At 41.8% G+C, this 22,992-nt stretch overlaps 1 protein-coding gene across 1 annotated transcript; it reads left to right on the top strand.

Annotated features, from left to right (window-relative positions):
- Positions 1-222: 222 nt before the first annotated feature.
- Positions 223-21,945, top strand: trappc6b (trafficking protein particle complex subunit 6B). Its single transcript, XM_072366738.1, has 6 exons — positions 223-408; positions 8,732-8,799; positions 14,014-14,131; positions 17,033-17,116; positions 17,631-17,724; positions 21,194-21,945. The coding sequence occupies exons 1-6, from the start codon at positions 328-330 to the stop codon at positions 21,223-21,225; spliced, it is 477 nt and encodes a 158-aa protein (XP_072222839.1). The 5' UTR covers positions 223-327; the 3' UTR covers positions 21,226-21,945.
- Positions 21,946-22,992: the final 1,047 nt, after the last annotated feature.

Raw genomic sequence — 22,992 nt, 5'->3', positions numbered from 1 at the left:
ATTTTCCTACAATCTTTCCTTAACCCCATGACGTTTTACATCGAGGTCAAGGAAAAGAGCTTTGGAAAATACGCTATTGGGTCATTCCTTTGACCACGGGACGGGACCCTGCTGGAGTTGGGTCGCATCAGGGCCTGTTTTGATTCACCACAGTTAAACTCCGAGCCAGCAGGTGGCAGTAACGAGGCGATACAAGAAACTACTGCTGTGTGTCGTATTCTGCCCAAAGCCTGTGTTTTTCCTGAAGATGTCGGTCTGTGCGTGAAAAGGATGCGTGTCCCGGTGGAAGTGACACAGTGACACAGACAGAGTATCACAGGAAGAAGAATGGCAGACGAAGCCCCTTTCCAGTTCCTACACAGCGAAGTCATACAGTACATCTACAAGTCAGCCGACACCGGAGAAACGGTAAGGAAATGTCAGGGTGTCAGCCTGCAGCTCAGATGCATCTCAGGGAGTGGGTTCGGTGTTTTCATCGGTGTAACTCGGGCCCGGTTCTTAGAGAACTTAAAGCCGGAACCTTAACTGCTCAGTGGCCGGAGCTGTGTAACAAATACCGAGTCAGCCCAGCTTTCCTCCAGCACCAGAAGGCGTCTTGTTAGAAAAATTCTCTCAAAATTAGGCTCAGAGTCGCTGGATACGATTAACACAAAACATTTATTTCTTGCAAGAAAGAGACAAGTCCGCACAACCTGTCAGGAAGCTGGCTCAGAGTTGTCTCCCAACAAAATGGTGCTCTTCCTATTTATATTGTTTATGTTTGCTGGCCACACAATGTTATGGGAAAGGGACATTCAATGTTATGTGAAAAGGCAGTACTAGCCATTTAATGTTATGGGAAGACGAGTTCAGACAGTCAAAACACTTTTGCTTGCTACATAGTATAATGAGAACCAAAAGACAGGAGGAGGCCTCCCCACATCACAGAAACTCTTATTCTTGCAGCTTTTCTCATAGTATAACTATATAATTTTTCTAACACGTCTCAATGCAAAGCCTTGTCCCATTTCCCTCTGTGGACTTCCTCATTCCTCGTCTTACAGCTGCTCTGCTCTGTTTGGTGCCTGTTCCCTGCATGTGACCCGGAAGTTGATCCCAACACAACAAAACTAAGTGTGCGGTTGGTGTAGAACGATCGAGGTTCGGCTTGATCCGTTTAGGTTTACTTTTAGTGACAGCTCAAACATCAACACATACCGGTGTTGTGCAAGATTCTGTTCCCCAGAAGTAATCTGTTTCCCTGGAGTCGGGAGCGCGCACAACAGGCGTTCTACTGTTTATTTCCTCTTCCTGCTGATATAAAAGGCTGGAAGCTCGGTCTGCTGAGCGTGAAAAATAAAACTTACAGGAAGTTTTCCACCTTATTCCTGTAAACCATGTGAAATGCAACACATTACTGGATCAATTAAAGAGATTTCTTGTAGCTACCATGACTTTTAATAATTAATTTCAAGTAATGTGCTTTGTGTCTGGAAAAAAAAGCGTTTAAAAATATTAAAGGATTAACAGAATATTTCAGCCAGCCTGTTTTTCTCCCTCTGAAATATTCTGTTCCCCCTATATCTACGACAAAGAGTAACCACCCATCTCTAGCTTTTGGTCATTTATTCCACTCATGACTCTCAACTATTCCTGGGAATTTGCTCTTTTCTTACCAAAGTTACTTGGGGAACAGAATATTTCAGCCAGCCTGTTTTTCTCCCTCTGAAATATTCTGTTCCCCCTTTAATGCTTTTTTTTAAACACTCATTTGCTTTTTATTTTCAGACAGTCATGGTAGCTACTAGAAATCTATTTCATTTATCCAGTAATTATTATTCAAAGAATAACAACCGTGATACGATAAATGATTACGTTTTGTCGACGACTTGATCAGAAATGACGCACAGACTGTAGAATCTGCCTCTCCCGACACCAGAGGAACAGATTATTTCAGGGGAACAGAATTTTGCACAAGACCTGCTTAAGAAAACGTCCCGTAACACCGGCAAGAACACATTCTCTTCCACTCCAACATTCTGCGTTACAAAGTGTTACTGTGGCAACATTCGTTCCACTACAGAACTATATATGACAGTTGTCACGCCTCCCTTTGGGTCCAGTCCAGCGGTCAAGCAGTGACCTGCTGCCGAGGCTGTTTCCCTCTGCCTTTACGGAACACCTCACAACATGACGGGAGGTGATAGGAAAATTTTTTAGGACTCAGGACTTCAGTTCAGGAGGTTCCAAAGTCAAACCAACTGTTTGACAGGAGGAGAACCGATGTTCCACATTTTCAACCTGACAAAGCTGTCTTTGTTAATGTTGAAGCTACTCTGTATACTTTATTACACGCATAAATGTCATTCACAATCCTCCAATAAGCAGGAAGGGTGAGTGCCTCGTACAGCAGGAATAAAGCTGAGATTTATGTGGAGCGGCCTGCTGGTGAAACTGTCAGAACTTTAGGCAAAGAAAACTCTACCAGCACATTTCTCAGAAACTGTAGAAGGAATGTTAAACCAGAGGCCGTTATCATTTTTGTAACTTTTGAAACACTTGTTTCTTTCGCAGCTTCTTAGTTGAGATAACAACAGTAGTCAAGGCAAATTTATTTAATCCAACAACAATCCAACAACAAGGTGATTGAGAGGTCTTTACATGGAAAATAAAAGGCTAAAACATTGCAGTGGATCATTAATCAAAGTCCCTAAAGTTGATTGAAAGGAGTAGTAAACAGGAAAGTCTTCAGGTTGAAGTCGATGCAGACCTGCAGGGACTGTGTTCCACATCTACGCTCCATAAAAACTGAAAGCAGCTTTTCCATGTTTAGTTCTAACTCTGAGGACAGAAGGCAAACTTCTGAAGGTCTGAAGGTTCACAACGTAGCAGAAGGTCTGAGATGTGCTTTAACCCCAAACATTAACCAGCAGCAAGAAGCCGATGCAGAGACCTCAGGATACAGGGTCTGATCCCTCTTCAGGTGTCAGTGAGGACTCGAACGGCAGCGCTCTGAGTCATCTGTCTGATCTTCTTGTAGGCACACTGGGAAATACTCTGTTCCAGTCATCGGGTCGACGGAAGATAAATGCATGGAGCAGCTTTTCCAAATCACTCGGACACATCAGTCCTTTAATCCTGCAGGTGACAGTCAGCTGACTTCACACCTGACCGCATACAGCTGTTGGAGTTCAGGTCTGAGCTCATAATAAGTCCCAGGTTTCTGGTCTGGTTTGTGCTTTTTAACATTATAGTCTGAGGTTAATCTTAGATTTTCAACTGTTCCTCTTTTATATGGGATTATAATCCCTAGGCAATATGGTGATCAGGTTAGTGCTGTGGCAGAAAGTTTGACCCAGTTTTCCCGTCTGTTGAGCGATGTGTTGTGGTCAGCTGCATCACACCAAGCACTGTGGTCCACTAAGACAGAACTGTTGCTTTTTACTTTAACAGGACCACTCTCTGCCCTGTGGCGTAGATGGTACCCTAACTGGAAGATGTCAAAACAGCTGTTCTGTTCTCCAGAATAATCTGTTCAGCCTTTTCTGTGATTTTACCTAAAGTATCAGGAAGTTAAGGTACCAGAAATATTTTTGAAAAAGGTTGTTGGTAAAATGTCCAGACAGTGGGTTGTGGGTCCCACTATCCCAATTCAGCTTGTGCAAAGAGTGGGACTTTGTCATTTTTCAGACTCCAGCTCGTGCCCCCGGCACTCCGAGTGGGACATCACATTTCCAGGAACTGTAACAGAAGCATTAATTGCTTGTCTAATATTGAAGACTTTGTCTGAGAAAAAGGCAGCAAAGTTATTGCAGGCTTCTGTAGACAAACGTTCTGAATTCTACATGAATGTGAAAGCTGCTAGATCGCCATGGGGACTGACGCTGCTGCAGGGCAGGTTCTGTTCAGAGTTTCACATGAAATGGTCCGAGGACAGCGTTATAACATAAAAATGACATTTAAATGTTATCATGTCTAAATCTCAAGTAATTATAGGGAGTCTAGATGCTGAGAAAGCTTTTGGCTCTGTCAGATGGGCATTTCTTTACAAGGTGCTGGAGAAGTTTGGATTTCAGGATAGGTTTATCAGAGTACCCTCAGCCCGCATCAAGGTCAGTGGTGATCTATCAGAGGCCTTTATTCTAAAACGAGGATGTAGACAGGGCTGTGAAATCTCGCCCGTCCTTTTCAATTTATTTAGAGAAGCACTAGGACAATTAATTAGACAAAATCAAAACTTTTAAGGGTATCATACTATCAGGAGTTGAACATAAGGTAGCAATGTTCGCTGATGACGTGCTGGTCTGCCTGGGGGAACCAGAGAGGTCATTTAGTGAATTTATGTCTACTTTGTCTGATTCTGGTAAGCTATCTGGTTACAAAGTCATTTTAAACATTTTAAAAGCCCAGCTGATGACTCTTAACTATACAGCCCCTGTGACTCTACTTAAGAAATTCAAGGTAAATTGGGAAAATGAAAATACTTAGGGATAAATGTGACTAAAGACCACGTGGGCCCTGCTGAGCAAACTATGAGCCAATATCTTCAAGTATAAAAGCAGATCTACATAGAAGGAACCTGGTCCCTTCCTGAGTCTTAGTGCAAGGGTAAGTGCAGTGAAGATGAATGTGTTAACAACTCTACTTTACATTAGCCTCGCGCTAGGCTAATGATAACAAAAGCACATTACATAAACTTACCATTTAGAAATGCCCTTTTCTGTCCTCGGTTCTCTTTTTTCTTCTGGGGCCTCTTCATTCTCAGGGTCTGACTCTGGCTCAAACATTTATGGTTGCAACGGTGTGTGGGTAACCATGACCAGTGCTCGTGCTCAATTGTTGTCATAGCAGCCTGACACTGAACCAAGGTCGGGCGGACGAGGGGGGCGGAGTGAGCATCAGCTGCAGAAACTCATTTTCAGGCACGAAACCCGAGCGCCTGAGCGCAGAGTGCTACAGACAGGGTACAGCGAGGGCTGCTGTGCTTGATCTGTGAGGAATTTGACCACAAATGAATATGACCAAATTTCACAGACATGCCATTAAGTTGCCTGGAACCTGTGTGAGCTGGTGGAAAAGGGGTATAATTGTTCTCCTTTAACTCAGAGAGCCGGTCGAGGAGACTGGTGCGGGAGACTGTGTCAAAAGCTGCTGAGAGGTCCAGGAGCATGAGAATGGTTATGAAGCCATTGTGAGTCATCAGGGGCCAGTTCGGGCTTTTCAAGGGTAGAGGTGAATGCTTCTGTTTTAAAGTTGGTACGCACTGTGCCAGATTCCAGGGAGGTGTTAACGATGGTGGCCATTGAGGGGCATGGGATAGGGAGACAAGTCTTCACCAAGGTGGTGGGCATTGGATCTGGCTTGCTGGATGTGGCCTTGGCTTTTGACACCAGATTATTGACTTGGTCAACATCCAGCAGGGTGAAGGAGGAGAGGTCACACTGTGGAGAAAAGGCTGAAGGTGTGAGGATATCAGCAGGAGGGTCGGCATCCCGTTGTTGTATAGAGCGCAGTTGCTGGACAGCAGTAGTTGATGGTGTTCACATTGTGTTTGAAAAAGTCCAGGAACCTGTGCACAAGTTGATTAAATTAACTTTTTCAGTTTTATTTATATTGCGCCAAATCGCAACAAATGTCATCTCGTGGCACTTATTGATACAGTCCAGTTCGAGCCAATTAGAGTCTAATTCATTGTTCATTGTCAGAATAGAACAAGTATGCGATAGAGTTAACTATGCAAAAAGAAGTGAGCTGTACTATATCAAACTATCACTCTGTGTAATGGAAAAGAAAGATTAGTTCTTTCAGTGTTTGCAGTAACATGTTCTGCTAAACATGTATTATATTCTCTATAAACATGTTCCCAAGTCTTACTATTGGCACACACAAACTGGAATCTATATGTTACAGAAATGTTGCTGATGTAAGTGTGATTCTTTAATCCCAATGACATTTTCCAGTCTATACAATAGAATGTTGTGAGCAATTGTATTGAATGGAGTACTGAGATCGAAGTAAAACAAAAAGACACAAGTCTATTATGTGAGACTGTGAGAAAATTCTGGCTACAGACTCAGCTACCAGAAAGAAAAATCACTCCTTTCTTTTCACAGCTTCAGCAACTCTATGTGAGAGGTGATCACACCAGTGCACTCATGTCTGTTAATATAGATATGTAAATTCATATTGCCATCCATTGTACTATCCCTTGTACATACCTGCTCCTTTGCACTACTGTTTGCATAGTCAAGTTTGTGTTACTGATTCCTGTTGTTACTCTGCACAGCTGCTTTTATAAGACTTAATCTTATGTACTGATGCAGGTATAGCTCTGTTTGTATTTTCTCTTCTTAATTATCTACTTTTATGTGGTACATATTTTTTTCTTACATTTATGTATTTATACTTATATATATCTCATCTCTCTGCGCTGCAGGACTGAGAGGTTCAGGAGGTCCTTTGTCCCCACAGCCATAAGGCTTTTTAACAGTGACTGCTGACATGTTCTTCTCAAATTTTCAAATATTCATTTATTTATTATTCATTTTGATATTCTAATATAAATTCATTGGAAATGTTTTAATTTAACTTTATTTTCTTTTTTTATAGAAAAATACTTTTTTCGAAATTCAAATTAGTCAAGAAGCTCATCATTTTTATATTTACGATTGTATATTAGACCAATAACAACAAAAATAATAATTATGAATGAATACATAAATAATAAAGTCAACAATCACTATATATATCATTTGTTTTCTTGTTGGCTGCTGTGGCTACATTTTTTTCACCATTGCTGTTTTTGTGCTGTTACATACTCTGAATCCTGACTGTTACATACTCTGTATCCTGACTGTTACATGCTCTGGATCCTGACTGTTACATGCTCTGTATCCTGACTGTTACATGCTCTGAATCCTGACTGTTACATGCTCTGTATCCTGACTGTTACATACTCTGAATCCTGACTGTTACATGCTCTGGATCCTGACTGTTACATGCTCTGAATCCTGACTGTTACATGCTCTGAATCCTGACTGTTACATGCTCTGAATCCTGACTGTTACATGCTCTGAATCCTGACTGTTACATGCTCTGAATCCTGACTGTCACATGCTCTGAATCCTGACTGTCACATGCTCTGAATCCTGACTGTCACATGCTCTGAATCCTGACTGTCACATGCTCTGAATCCTGACTGTTACATGCTCTGAATCCTGACTGTTACATGCTCTGAATCCTGACTTTTACATGCTCTGAATCCTGACTTTTACATGCTCTGAATCCTGACTGTTACATGCTCTGAATCCTGACTGTTACATGCTCTGAATCCTGACTGTTACATGATCTGAATCCTGACTGTTACATACTCTGAATCCTGACTGTTACATGCTCTGAATCCTGACTGTTACATGCTCTGAATCCTGACTGTTACATGCTCTGAATCCTGACTGTTACATGCTCTGAATCCTGACTGTTACATGCTCTGGATCCTGACTGTTACATGCTCTGAATCCTGACTGTCACATGCTCTGAATCCTGACTGTTACATGCTCTGAATCCTGACTGTTACATGCTCTGAATCCTGACTTTTACATGCTCTGAATCCTGACTTTTACATACTCTGAATCCTGACTGTTACATACTCTGTATCCTGACTGTTACATGCTCTGTATCCTGACTGTTACATGCTCTGTATCCTGACTGTTACATGCTCTGAATCCTGACTGTTACATGCTCTGAATCCTGACTGTTACATGCTCTGAATCCTGACTGTTACATGCTCTGAATCCTGACTGTTACATGCTCTGAATCCTGACTGTTACATGCTCTGGATCCTGACTGTTACATGCTCTGAATCCTGACTGTTACATGCTCTGAATCCTGACTGTTACATGCTCTGAATCCTGACTGTTACATGCTCTGAATCCTGACTGTTACATGCTCTGAATCCTGACTGTTACATGCTCTGGATCCTGACTGTTACATGCTCTGAATCCTGACTGTTACATGCTCTGAATCCTGACTGTTACATGCTCTGAATCCTGACTGTTACATGCTCTGAATCCTGACTGTTACATGCTCTGAATCCTGACTGTCACATGCTCTGAATCCTGACTGTCACATGCTCTGAATCCTGACTGTCACATGCTCTGAATCCTGACTGTCACATGCTCTGAATCCTGACTGTTACATGCTCTGAATCCTGACTGTTACATGCTCTGAATCCTGACTTTTACATGCTCTGAATCCTGACTTTTACATGCTCTGAATCCTGACTGTTACATGCTCTGAATCCTGACTGTTACATGCTCTGAATCCTGACTGTTACATGATCTGAATCCTGACTGTTACATACTCTGAATCCTGACTGTTACATGATCTGAATCCTGACTGTTACATACTCTGAATCCTGACTGAAGCTTAATCACGTCCATGCTGTAAATAAGCTACTGACAGGTATCGGAGACTGGAATTCTGCCTCTTTCTCTCAACCCATCCCGATTGATGTGTTTTTGGATGACTTGTCCACATTTCCCACTATAAGAGCTGCCCCGTCAAAAACTTTAAAGTCTGATTACGATTATTGATTGGTCGGTTAGATGGGGGCAAGTGTTTGTGTGTGTGTCAAGCTCCATTACATTCATTGTTCATTGGCTCAGATTTAGTTAAACCTGTTCTGGGATAGAATTATGAACAATACTTGTTGATTTATTTATTAATTTCTTTTCTTCACTTTCCCGGCCTTCAGGACAATGGACGAAACATCACCAAACTGGAGAATATGGGCTTCAGGGTTGGCCAAGGGCTGATAGAGAGGTAACAGGCTAACTACTGGGTTTGTACCCCCCGTGTGTGTGTGTGTGCGAGTGAGTGAGTGAGTGCGTGCGTGTATATGTCAGGTACACAGATTTTATTCTGCTGTTTTTCTAAAAGTGTGACATGTTGTGTACATAATTTGAAACTGAACAATAAAACAAACAGTAATGTATTTTTCTGTCTTTTGTTAATTCAGAATAAGACACAAGCAAACAAAAGAAAAGCACAGTAAGAGAGGGATGGAAAAGAATGAAGAACACATTATTATTGTGTAGTAACAGTAGTAACAGTTAAGAGTAAGCAGGTGAGAAACCCAGCCGGTAATTGTGGTCATTTTTGTCATTTGGCTAAATTTAGTTTTGCCAAAACAGAACATTGTTTATGAGTCAGTGGAAGCATCAGGATGACTGATGATGAGTTTCTCTGTTAGTGAGCAGAGCATGCTTTGTGTGAGAAGGGAATGGAGCCTCTAAACGTCTGCTGTTTTTTGTAAAACTCAGCTTCAAAGCATCTAGCGTTCACCTTGTTGGACTTTGTCAAGCTGGATATGACCATATTTGGTTGTAGATTGAACACTTGGTTTGTATTTTTTATGCCTAATATCTATTTAATTATGGGCTGAATTTGAAAAGGACCACCAGCGCTGAGCTCAAAAAAGAGTGAATAAGCTCAGTATTTCATTAAAAAAAGGAGGTTTTTTAAATGTGAGTCTGTTGGAGCCAGAGAGGTTTTAAAGCCATTACCCAGAGGTCATCAGGCCCAGTTAAACAGCAACATCACTTAAAAGCAGACAACATTACTAAGAAGACACGTTTATTAAGCTTGTTAGGAAGTTATTAAGTTATAGTAAGATTAAGTTATGAGGTTATATTAAAAAATATTCAGTCGAACTGTTTTTGAAAAGAGAGGCCATAAAAATAAATCCCTTAATATTAATCCCGTCCTCTAAAGTGAAAAGTCAAGAGTTGCAAATGTTCATTATCAAAACATTTATCAGTTTTGACGTGAAAGTAACACCAGAGAATCTGGCAAAGGATTTGCTCATTTTCAGTTTGAGCCCTCATGAAGTTGTTGCCATGGCCACAAAGACGCCATCTTGGGCCCACAAAAATGTCAAGCAGCAGTATGGTGCAGGAAGTCAAAGGCGTAAACGGTGGTATCTAGTGTTACTTTAAGATGGAGTAGATATTAATGCGTGGAGCCTCATGTTGACTGAAGTTATCTGGTTGACACATCAATCACTTCCAGTGATCTGCACACATACTGTGTCATTTGTGAGAATCTGATAGGGACTTTAACCTCGTTAGGAAGAGAAGAAGAGTTCTGATTACAGTAGTTGTTACTTTGCACTGTGTTTGGTGTTTTATTATAATTTCAGTTTCTTCTGCAGACTGATTAGTTCATTCCCTAACATGCTGCCTACAGACCTGCCGCAGTTCAGTACAACAGCTTATCGCTTCAGGACCATGTCAATGCAGCTTTCTGCTGAATTTATGTTGGCAACTTGTCTCATTTATTTTTTTCGCCTTTGATTAAATAAAGTGTAACCAATGAATTGGACTCATTTTGAATTTAATAAATTGGATTTGATTGGATTATGATTACAATGAATTGAACTCCAATTGGCTTGAATTGGACTGCATCATTGAAGTGCCTTGAGGTGACATTTGTTATAATTTGGCGCTATATAAATAAAACTGAATTGAACTGTGTGGGGAAAAAAATGTTGCACCCAGTCCACTTTCACTTAGTGGGTTTACATGATGAGATTAACTGGATTATAGCTATAGTTGGGTTATGCTCCTTATCTGAGGGTAATTATCCTTGGATATATGGCGGTGAATGAATGGAATTACTGGCACAAAGCATGTCATATCCCGGTACGATAGGTGGCGCTGTACCCATTTCAGCTATCGCTAATAGAGCCACTTCCTGTTGACGTCTTCAGCACCAACAACAACAAACTCAGGCATTCCAGAAAGATGGCGAACGCAGAGCGAGATGAAGCTGCGTCCCTCTACATCTGTGATGAGCTGGTTATGGCACAGACGATGCACAACGGCGCATTCTCCATCGCGTTGTTTGTTTCTTTCTGACGGCGGCGACAACAACAGTAATATTGTCTCCTTCGACTTCCGGGTGACGATCCCGGGAAAAAATCTGGAGCATGCGTAAAACGCTCGATCCGATCCGCTGTCGTCTACGTGCACGTTCAGTGGGCATTTGGATCGAGTTATATCTTTTTTATTAAGATTAAGGTGTCTACATGAACTGAATAACTCAGTCTTGTTGTAATTTAGCCATTAATCCGATCCGATGGCACTCATGTAACCCCACTGACTGTGGTGCTTTAATGTCCTCTAAGAAGATAAAACCTTTGGCTTTATATGGTCACAGATTAGAAGAAGAAAATGAATAAGTTGACCACTGCTTTGCATGTCATGCACTGAGCTTTCCATGCATCACGACCAAGACGAAAATAAGGGTATTTTTTCTGTAGTTCGTCCTGATTCCGGCGCCCTTGTGCTGTTGTAAACAGGGAAACTGATGCTGAGGACAGTCATTGGTGCCTTTCCAGCTGAATATGTGAAGAGAGAAGGCGATCGACCAATGATGAAAACTCTCTATAGAGACTGTGGACACAAAGAGAGAGACCCTGTCCAAGACTTGTACTTTGTCTTCACCCATCCCCTATTCACTTCCACTCCACATATGCTGTAGGGCTATGAGGAGAATGGGTGGCCTGAACACGTGGTTGTCAAATGCATGCATTGCCCATGGGATTAAGTTCATTGATAACTTTAATATCTTTTGGAACTGTAAGGAGCGTTTCAGACCTGATGGTGTGCATCCAAATTGAACTGGATGCAGATTACTTGGTGCACACTTACATCATGCTGTTGGGACGGCAAACCCAAACATGACTGTACAGAAAAGGGTGAAGGACACAGCAGCGAGGCAAACAACCGCCAGCCCTCCCCCCCACACCAGAACCCTTACTCCACATCACCCAAGGTCTCCAAATGATCTCTCTATCCCAGCCAGGACTCCAGCAACAACCATCTACCAGGAAATAAAGGGCAGCCCCTCCTCTTACATTATCTGCCCTGGCAGAGCAGGGAACCCCCTCCTCTTACATAATCTGTCCTGGCAGAGCAGGGCACAGGGGGATGTGCAGGATGTTGAAGGAGCAGCAGCAGAGTTCAAAACAAAGATTACATGCCATGATGCGTTCAGGGTCCCTGCTATAGTAGTCTTACTACTGACAGCTGTTCTGAGAACAGGCTGGGACCCAGTAACTAACAGTACCACGTACAACTCAGAATACAACAGAGACCAGAGTAAACTCCACAAAGCTCGCTCTACTTAATATTAGATCTCTGTCCAATAAGTCACTGTCAGTTAATGACTTCATCATTTCACACAATTTAGATTTTCTTTTCCTGACAGAAGTTCAGTTCTGCCTTTCTTGCACATTGGACGTTCGACCACACTGCTTTCTTTGGTGAGATCTCACTTCTTCTCCACACTCTTTGCTAATTTGTGTACCGTTTTGGATTTTTGTTTTATCTCCTTCTTGAATTCTTCAATTACATGTTTAAGACCTTCAGTGCTGGAGGTTTGGAGGGTGGTGTTAGCATGTTTTTCCATTGTTTCCAAGCTTCAGGTCTAGCTCCAGCTTTAGCCATGTGGTATTTGCCGTCGTCATCACAAGATTGATGGACTTAGAGGGGTTTTTGTATGTCTTCAGGTGGTCAGGTGCAGCTTCTTCTGAGCTGACTTTTTATTCCGGAGGTTGCTGTGTGGAAACGGTCGTAGCATTTCTGCTCCCTTTGGCATCTTGTCTTTAAATAAATTTCCTTTGAAATATCTTCTTGTTCCCCTTCTTCCTCTCCTACTTCTTCTTCTTCTATACAAAATAGTTTCCGATTTTTTAATAAAACTTCTTGTTTATCATCTTCAATACAAAATTGGTGGTGTCTGTATCTGCATTCCAACCTGTGACTTAACCTTTGAGTGAATGCAGAAAAACAGAAAATGAAAAGGTGTTTTTTTTTTTTTTTTGTGAGCAGCTCAGAATCTCCAACAGTAGATTAGAATGGGTTACCGCTGCTTATCCGGTCGTCAGAAACTCTGGACATTTTTAACTCGGCTCTTAAAACTCACCTTTTCTCCCAGGCCTGGGTGAAACGAATGTTGTCTTTGTGTGTCGATCGCATGTCTTTGTTAAATTCATCTTTTGGATTTTATTGTTATTTATTTATGTGAAGCACTTTGGTCAACTTAGGTTGTTATAAGGTGCTCTAGAAATAAACGTGACCTTGACCTTAACAGTACATCAAACATGTCACCACAGCTATGATGGAGCTCAGGACTGTGCTGACGGAGAGCAGCTGCTGCATGTCTGAGGTGGAAAAAACTGTAGGTCACACAGATTCTGTCCTTAAGCAGAGAATTATTGATAACTATGAAAAACTGTTCAGTAACTGTGTTACTATTGTTAGCTCATGTGTAAATCTGTTTTACTCTCTCTTTGGAGACTCATGAAGCTGCTTAAAATAACTCACAAGAGCCTCAAGTTCAGCTCCTGTTATCAATCCTCCGTTACATTCAGTCGTAGTATATTTACCAGTGTACTCTAACATTTTAGAAGACACTTCCCATAACTCCACTTATCCACTCTGCTCCAGATTCAGAAAAGGGAGGCAGGAGCTCTTTTTTTTTATGGTGGCTCAGTGGAAAAGGTACACATTTATTTTTTTAATCCCAGACGGGAACTCATTTCTACTCTTTTGTGTTTTGTCATAAGCAAGAGATGGTCAGCTCGGTTTGTACTTTTGTTTTTTATCCTCATTCTTTTTCTGGATTTAATCCAATCAGCACCCCTCTGATCTCTGGTTTGTGCCACTTATGGTTGGCTGGTATGAAGAGGAGACCTACAAAAATACACATTTCTTTCCTTTTGGTTGAATAGGCTGTCAACAGTACATGGGCAGCGTAATGCACCATAAGAATATCACCTGTGATGTGAATAGCTACTGAAAATGAAAATGTAGAGCAACACTGTACTAACTCTTTTTAAGTGTTAAACCTATGAAATTGGGTCTTTAACATTTAATGTAGATATTTGTCCTTACTGTGGCAGTGCCTTTGATTGAGGGAAACGGTTTTGTTATGCTGGCCTTTATTCTAAAAGCTTCTGCTCTTGTCTAGATTAACAAAAGACACGGCTCGGTTCAAAGATGAGCTGGACATCATGAAGTTCATATGCAAAGACTTCTGGACCTGTGTGTTCAAAAAGCAAATCGACAACCTCCGAACTAATCACCAGGTACTACTCTGTTTCTTTGATCCATGTTAAAGCTGAAGTAGACCTTCAACTCTGAAGTTCCTTTAAACATTTTTTCATCTGTGTTGATCAGGTCTACACTTATCACTGGCATTAATAACACAGCAATATTTGTCTTTTTTTCTTCTGGAATAGAATGATTGCACAACATACATGTTGGATAAAAAAATATTTAGTGTAAAGTGGATTTTCTAGAATCAGAATAATGAAAAGTGTCAATTATACAAACCTTGTCTCTAGAAAAGTTGAGAAATGTTCTGAAATGCTATAAAAACAGAAATGACCCTGAGCTGGATAAGGTAGTTATTTTAACTCATAATTTACCTGAACCTTTATTTAACAGACACAAGAACAGAGAAATGATTTCCAGTGACTTCACTGAGCTGCTTCATTTAAAAAAAACTCATAGACCACTTTCCTAATTCAAGTCTGCAAAGAACTTGGGTCACTTTGCATTGATACTATGCCTCAAAGTTCACATCCAGTGCACAGAAGAAGATGAAAAGCTGGTAACAACTAAGAATGAACACTAGAGATGATGTCCATCTTTCAGTAAAAACAGTAAAGTGTTGAATTCCCCATAAAGCTGCTCTCATTGCCATATTTTTCTGTTTCTTTTGTCAGAAACTGGGACTGAAAATCAGCCCATTAAGACTACGTATCAACTGGTGGTCACTAAAGCATTTCCAGGCTGTCGCTCTGCTCTAATAAAATCCTGATTTTATAACCACAGCCTCATCTGACAGAATCACCATTAAAGTAGCTTAAAGACAGCGTCTGTGCAGTGAATTCAGATGGATTACAGGTACCATGATCTCCCACAGAGGAGGTTAGTGGCAGCAGGACATCTTGAAACTTCTCACACTGTCCACAGTATGACATTGTCATACATACGTATTTCAGTCAATAAGTGGATTCCTCTGCCATGCATGTATACCTCAAAAAAAGGAGAGTAGTCCAAAATCACTGGAGTAGTGGAGCTCATTGCTTGAATTTTCTTTGCATGTAATGGAACTAACAGTCCATGGCTGCATCCGAACTGTATCTGTTCTCTGGACACCAGCTCATCTCAGATGGACAGAAAGACAGTGGACACGTGTTCTGTGATCAGATGAGTCCACTTTTCAGCTGCTTCTGGGAAAAACCGACGTCTGCTTCTACAGAGATGAGAAAGAGCATCCAGGCTGTTATCAGAGAAAGGTTTAAAGCCAGCGTCTGTGATGGTATGGTGGTTATCATCATCACCTCACAGCAGAGGGATCCTGGTTGGATCCTTTCTGTGTGGAGTTTGCATGTTCTTCCTGTGTTTGCAGGGCTTCTCTTCCTCCCACCACCCAAAAACATGCATGTCAGGTTAATTGGTGGAAACTAAAATGGTGACCTTTACGACAGCTTCTACCGCCAGACCTCCTGAGTCCAGCTGCACCTCCACATCTGCAGCAGCTTCCACCACCAGGCCTCCTGAACCCAGCTGCACCCCCACTCTCATCTCTATGATTGATAGCAACATCACTCCTGTCGCCATCCCTCCACTACAACCTGGGCAGCTCCCTCTGTGTCTAACTATAGAGGAGGTTGGAGCTGAGCTCAGGAGACTTCAGTCAGGGAGGGCAGCAGGCCCAGATGGAGTCTGTCCAAGGCTTCTGGGGGACTGTGCTGGTCAACTAGCAGTCCTCCCCGGTGCTGTGGAAAACTTCTTGTCACATACCGGTGCCCAAATTAGGGCAACCGGTGGAGCTGAATGACTACAGACTGGTGGCTTTGACATCTCATATCATGAAGACCTTGGAGAGACTCCTTGTTCGTCGCATGAGATTGCAGGTTGCTGAGGATCTTGACCCCTCCAGTTTGCCTACCAGACACACAGGAGTGGAAGACGTGATTCTGTACATGCTGCACCGGGCATATGCTTATCTGGATATGCCTGGTTCATATGTGAGAATCGTGTTCTTTGACTTCTCCAGTGCCTTCAACACCATACAGCCTCCCATACTAAAAGACAAGCTTCTAGGTATGGGTGTGGCCCCCTCCCTGACATCATGGATTATAGACTATTTGACTGCCAGACCACAGTATGTCAGGATGGGGAGATGTGTTTCTGGAACACTAGAATGCAGTACTGGGGCTCCACATGGTACTGTTTTAGCTCCTTTTCTTTTCACCCTGTACACATCAGACTTCAGGTACAACTCAGAGTCCTGCCACATTCAGAAGTATTCTGATGATACAGCTGTTGTGGCATGTGTGTGTGGTGGACAGGAGAAGGAGTACAGGGACCTTGTGGAGTCCTTCTATGACTGGACCAAAAATAACCATTTGCTCCTGAACGCTACTAAAACCAAAGAGCTGGTGGTGGACTTCAGGAGATCTAAAACTCCATACCAGTCAGTCTGCATTGATGGAGGGGAGATAGAGACTGTTCAGACCTGCAAATACCTGGAGGTGGTGCTGGATTATAAACTGGAGTCCCCCCTGCAACCCTGAGTTGGATTAAGGATGGACGGACTACACCAAGGTTTAAGCATGGAGGTGGTAGTGTCATGCTCTGGGATTGTTTGGTTACAAGTGGATCCAGTATATTGCACAAAGTGGATGGAATACCTGAGATTTCCTCAGCATAACCTCAAACCATCAACTCGACAGGAGTACAGAAACTTAGACACAGGGGAAGATTAGCCTCCTTCAGTTATGGGATGAACAAAGCGCTGACTTCCCAAAGTCCTGTTCTAATTTATGGATCCATGCTTTACAGTCATTCCTATTCAAGAAAAGCTGAGCCTGACGTTCCGTCAGTGCCAGTGATGATTACATGTAAACTTGTGAATGGTGACTTACTATTTGTGTCTTGTCTGTTAACACTGATGGTGTTGTGATGTGTTTCAGGGCATATATGTTCTGCAGGACAACAAGTTCCGTTTACTGAGTCATCTATCAGCTGGAAAACAGTATATGGAACTCGCCCCAAAGGTGCTGTGGTTGACTTTTTAACCCTGCTTAAAAAATGTTTGATGCTTTATAAAATGTCACAACACAAATAAGAATTTGTTTGACTGTTTGTTTGATTTATTTATTTTTGTAATGATGGTGGTGATGATGATGCCAAAAGTCACAAAGCACAAATGAATCAGCATGCACCAGTATCACTCACCACAGCACTTTCAGTGTAAGCTAAGAAGAGTTCAGAATATTAGTTTCCAAGCATTTTACAGTGGTTAGGCATTAAGGCACAAATTAACAAATAGAAAAATGTGTAACATTAGATTCTGGTTTAGTAAAGCTGGAGCAGACTTCCTGGTTTCATTGTAGCTTTGCAGGCCTGACACTTCAGCGGGCACTGACAGGGTCGAACGGCGCTCTTTAGCAGACTTAATTTGCCTGATCTGTCCTGAATCTATCTTATTTTATATGGAACTGGGACTGATAGCAGTCTGGAAACTTCCTGTGTGGACGCTGACCCTGTTGAATGTTTTTCTGTCTGCAGTACGTGGCCTTCACCTGCGGTCTGGTGAGAGGAGCTCTGTCCAGCCTGGGAGTGAAGAGCATTGTGACTGTGGAGGTGTCTGTTATGCCGGCTTGTAAGACGCACATCCTTTGAACATCGTTCAGTCAGTAGCTCAGAATGTTTAGTCTTGATCTTGGGAAACATTATTTGGTTAAAAAAAATCTGATCTGAACAATGCGTGTATCATTTGCTCATTCCATCTTCAAACCACCACAAAAAATAAGAGCTGAGGACAATCATGTATCTGTTCTGTCTCACCCTGAACTGTATTAAGGTGTCCTAAAGTGTCATCATGGCTTCTCTCTTTCTTTAGAGAAGAATCATCCACAAATATCCTCATGAACAAGATCTCTTCTCTTCTCTTTGCAGTCATCCTTCCTCCCATGTGAACTATCATGTGCCCACAAAAGCAGATGACTCATGTGAAGTGCTGGTGTAGCTACAGAGCATTAGATGATGAGCCAACAACAACCCAGCTGAAGTCTGGGATTTCATGGATCCAGTCTGCACTAACCAGAGGGCCGTTTAGTTTCAGTTTAAATGCAGCCGTGTTGGACTTAAACAGCAACACTGAGCCTAAACAGGCTTTTAGCATTTAGCATTGTCACCAAGAAAACAGGCAGAGAAAAGTTTGATTTTTGTCTTTTCTGACTGCAAAATGAAAAATCAAACCTAACACAAAGTAATATTAAACCAGAATTTTACGATGGCACAAATAAAACCACCCAAAACTTTGTCACCCAACATCCTCGTTGCCCTGGTTACGGTGAGAGACATGCTTGGTCCAGAGGGGTAACCTACGAACACAGCCAGACTTTCTTTGTGTTCGCTGCTCGACAAAACCTGAACCATTATTCAAAATGATAACCACGGGTGGTTCTGATCTGGGTTTGAAAACTGGACTTTTCTCTTTACATAAAGAAGTATGTTTCATAGTCATTTCATGCTTGTTCATACCGATCAACTGACACTTCATCCATGAGAGCAGCAGGTTGTGTGAACAGGGAGGTAGAGTTAATATCTGCCAGGTGTTTGTGTGGCGCTGCTCAAAGCTGAGAATCATCCGGATCAAAGCGAAACTAACATCATTGTTCAATAGATTTTTTTTATGGCTTTACATTTACATTTTTCAGATGTGTGTTGGGCCCAATATCAGTTGTATAGAACAGAACTGTCAGAAAATCAGGATAAATTCTGGAGCGACTTCTATGAGCCACTTTGATGGGCGTGGTTTCCATGATAATATAATGCCCAGCCTGCCGTTAGTTAGCTTTACTGTAACTTGAAGCTTCTTTGGTGTCATAACGTACAGCTCAGCAGGTTTTATACAGAACCTGTTCCCTCACTTTTTAGTCCAACACTGAGTTCTGCTCCAAAGAGTTGAGTTTTAGTTCTGGTTACCAACCAGTTTCCAGATTGAGTGATTGTTAAGATGTCCCTGTGTTAAGGTTCTTTGGATCAGCCTGACATGTATTCAGTGTAAAGACTTTCAGTGTGGTTATAATGCCAGACACTGAACTGATAATTTTCTTCAGACTGAATTTGCTGTCTGACAGATCATCAGGGACACAATCAGTGGAAGGATGGAGCTTTTAACTGACAGTTTCATCTGAAACTGAACAAACACTGCTCTAGGGCAGGTCATGAATCCAGCATCACTTTCCACAGAAAACTCAACAAAGCTCACTGAGCAGCTGATCTTACTTCCACCCCTCTGCTCGTGTGATAAATCACACTTAAAGGTTATTTAATGTAATATACCAGAGTTAAGAGGAAGACCCAACTCATGTTAAAGAGCAGAGAGCACAGATGGTGTAAATTGTTGGTCAGCCATATCAGTTCAGCTGCAGTTCCATGAGCTACTGTTCCACATAAAATCATTTCTCAATCATCAGAGATAACTTCTGGGTCCAATGGAAACCTAAATAGGATCTGAGCAGTTGGTACCTTTTTTGTTAGTTTTGTAAAGAAAAAATTTTCATTTAGAAAATGGAATGAATGAATGATACACAGTGTTCATATGGTTTATTCACCTTCTTGGCTTTCCCAAACCTTTCAGTCACATTTCTTAAATGTAGTTTAAGAAAGTCACTGTTTTTTAAGTCCAGTGTCAGAACTGTTTGTGCTTTTCTTGTAAACTGCAGCCTTTAAGTCTGTTCAATTCAACAATACTTTATTAATCCCTGAAGGGAAATTATATCCTTGCAGTATTCATTATTATTAAAGCTCAGCTGTTACAGATGGATAACAAAAAATATAAGTCAGCTAACTTGAAGTGTAGCAGAGAGGCAGAAACCTTCAGAGCTCTCCATCAGTGGGTTGGGCTGTTGTTTCTGTAGCTTAGCAACAACTTAGCTGATGATGTCACACACAGTGTCAGCAGGTAACTCAGGTGAACTCTCACAGCCAGCAGTTCAACATCTGGGCTGCAGAGACGCTCCTTCTCAGTGACACGTCCAGGATTCCACCATCTGTTGTTAACCAGCTCTGTAATCCTCCTCCTTTACTGTTAGCGCTCTGTCTGCAGTCTCTGTCTGCCCGGATAGTCTTAAAGCTGAGCAGAGAGCTGTTAGAGTTGTTCCTGCAGCCAGGTCCAGGATTCCACCATCTGTTGTTAACCAGCTCTATGATCCTCCTCCTTTACTGTTAGCGCTCTGTCTGCAGTCTCTGTCGGCCCGGATAGTCTTAAAGCTGAGCAGAGAGCTGTTAGAGTTGTTCCTGCAGCCAGGTCCAGGATTCCACCATCTGTTGTTAACCAGCTCTGTGATCCTCCTCCTTTACTGTTAGCGCTCTGTCTGCAGTCTCTGTCTGCCCGGATAGTCTTAAAGCTGAGCAGAGAGCTGTTAGAGTTGTTCCTGCAGCCAGGTCCAGGATTCCACCATCTGTTGTTAACCAGCTCTGTGATCCTCCTCCTTTACTGTTAGCGCTCTGTCTGCAGTCTCTGTCTGCCCGGATAGTCTTAAAGCTGAGCAGAGAGCTGTTAGAGTTGTTCCTGCAGCCAGGTCTCTGCCTGATATTCCTGCTGTGTCCACATCAGGGCTCCAAGCATTTTTATCTGCCAGTGATTTTACATTTCCCATGATGATCAAGCGAAGAAAGGGTTCAGACTTCTTCTTTTAATGAGTTTTGTTCCTGCTCTGCATCCTAGACGTCTCCTCTTCAACTCATGTGTTTGGAATCTTATTCCAGATGTTTCTTGAGCTTTAGAAAGCTCATTTAGCTGCTCCAACAGGCTAATAACTGTCCTGTTGTCGTGGTTATACATCATAACAGATGTGAGAAAGTCCTTCCAGCAGCACAGCATCCAAACCAGCACAGAAAAATGTTTCAGAAATCTGTACAGAGCTGTGGCAGCAGGCTGCTGCCTCTGGGCCGGCGCTGTTCTGGAATTATAATGGCTGTATTTATATAGGGATCTCAAATATTAGGGTGGAAGATATGTAATCAGAAGGAATTATAAGGCCTGTCTTTATATCTTATTTTTAATTAAGGATCATATGTGAACTTACATGATGTCTTTTCCCTCCATTCTGTTTCTGCAGGTAAATTCCAGGTCATGATTCAGAAGGTGTAGGGATGTGTCTCTGCTGCGACTTCATTTAGAGTCATTTAGAGTCTTCATCAAAGAGATGCACCAACCGTCTTAATCAGAACAATATTCTTGTCTGCACACTTTGCATTATATTGTAGACTTTATTTTCATTATTATCATAAGTAGGAGAATATTGTCCAGTGCCATGAAGATCATTTCAGGGAATGAATGATTAAACATTAATTAAATCTCTTATGTAAAGTCTGTGTAATGTCTTTTAAATAATGCTTATGCTATGAGTCCCCCTGGTGGTACACAGTGAGCTACACAATGTCAGATTTCAGATATGTGCTTTTCAGTAAAGCAATTTTTCTTTAGCAGCTTCTTGAATAATAAGAGAATATTGAACAAATAAAGGAAAAGCAGTTTGGATAACATCTCAATTTCTTTACAACGTAAAGGAAGAGGAAGTGTTTATCAGTGGCAGAAGGATTTCACTGTGGACCAGCTTGACTAAAAAGTAGTAAGATAAAATGAAAGATGAAATTTAGCTGTGATCACACACCTGAGCTCATACAACATGTCCTGGCGTTGTTAGATACCATGTCATTTCATGGTGTCCACATTCCAGGTGACGGTAACGTTCATATTCTCAGTCAAACACACCAAAGCTCCATTCTATCATTTTCTATAAAGCAGATATCTGAATCCACATGTAAATGTAAAGTAACTTTTGAGCAAATAAACTGAAAAACAAAAAGAGACTTTTCTTTTAGCCTTTTTTCAGCCAAACGATCTTACTGATATTTTTCATTCATGCCATCATCAGAGGCAGCTGGAAGGTCCTGAACACTTCGTGGTCGTGTGATCTGTTGTGGCCTACAGACAGTGTTCCAGCTGCAGGCAGCATGAACGCAGACGCAGTTATATACAACTTCTCTTCTCTTGTTGAATACTCAAAGTGCTTTATGCTACAAGCCGCATACAACCACACATACACACACTCGTACAACACATCTTTGTCTCTAAATCGCTTTACACACACACACAATGTGAATAGCTGCGAGGAAAAGGGGAGTTCAGTGTTTTCCGAAAGACACTTAAATATATGGACTGGAAACAGCAGCTTTAACTTCTGATCCATTAAACTAATCTTATTTACACAATTACATGTCACACAAGCTTTCTGCTATGATTTAATTTCTCACACATAGCCTCCATATCTGTCTTCAAGAAAGACAAAAAGCTACAGTGGTTTTCAGTACCGTGGGAATTAGGGGTGCTGGTGGTGCTGCTGCACCCCAAAACTGTATTTACCCAAAAATACATACATGACATAAAGTGGAAAAAAATGCTAAAAGTTAACTGGAAACACTAATAACTATAAACTGTCTCAGTCTGGCTTAATTTTCATTATGCAATTCGTGTCATGCTAGTCACATGACCACATGTAAGGTCAAGTGTCACATATCGTACGTGACACTGGACCACTACAAGTTGTAGTCCAGTCAACAACAACAAAAAAAAAGTTGTAGTCCAGCTAACCTAAAAAAGTTGTAGTCCAGCTAACAAAAAAAGTTGTAGTTCAGCTAACAAAAAAAAGTTGTAGTCCAGCTAACAAAAAAAAAAACGTGTCGAGCTAACTGACCACTGATGGCGCAAAAACGGATTGACTCCAAAACAAATGGAGATGCAACAGAGAGTTGGAAAAGACAGACTCACAGCCCAGTCCAACCCCTGTAAACGACCTAAACAGCAGAAGCACCCCCAGACTGCTGTCGCTACTAGCAACCTGGAATAATGGCGCTA

The sequence above is a fragment of the Leuresthes tenuis genome, unplaced genomic scaffold (assembly GCF_036924035.1).
Source record: "Leuresthes tenuis unplaced genomic scaffold, fLeuTen1.0.hap1 SCAF_16, whole genome shotgun sequence".
Classification (NCBI taxonomy): domain Eukaryota; kingdom Metazoa; phylum Chordata; class Actinopteri; order Atheriniformes; family Atherinopsidae; genus Leuresthes; species Leuresthes tenuis.
This window is presented reverse-complemented; position numbering and strand designations above follow the sequence as displayed.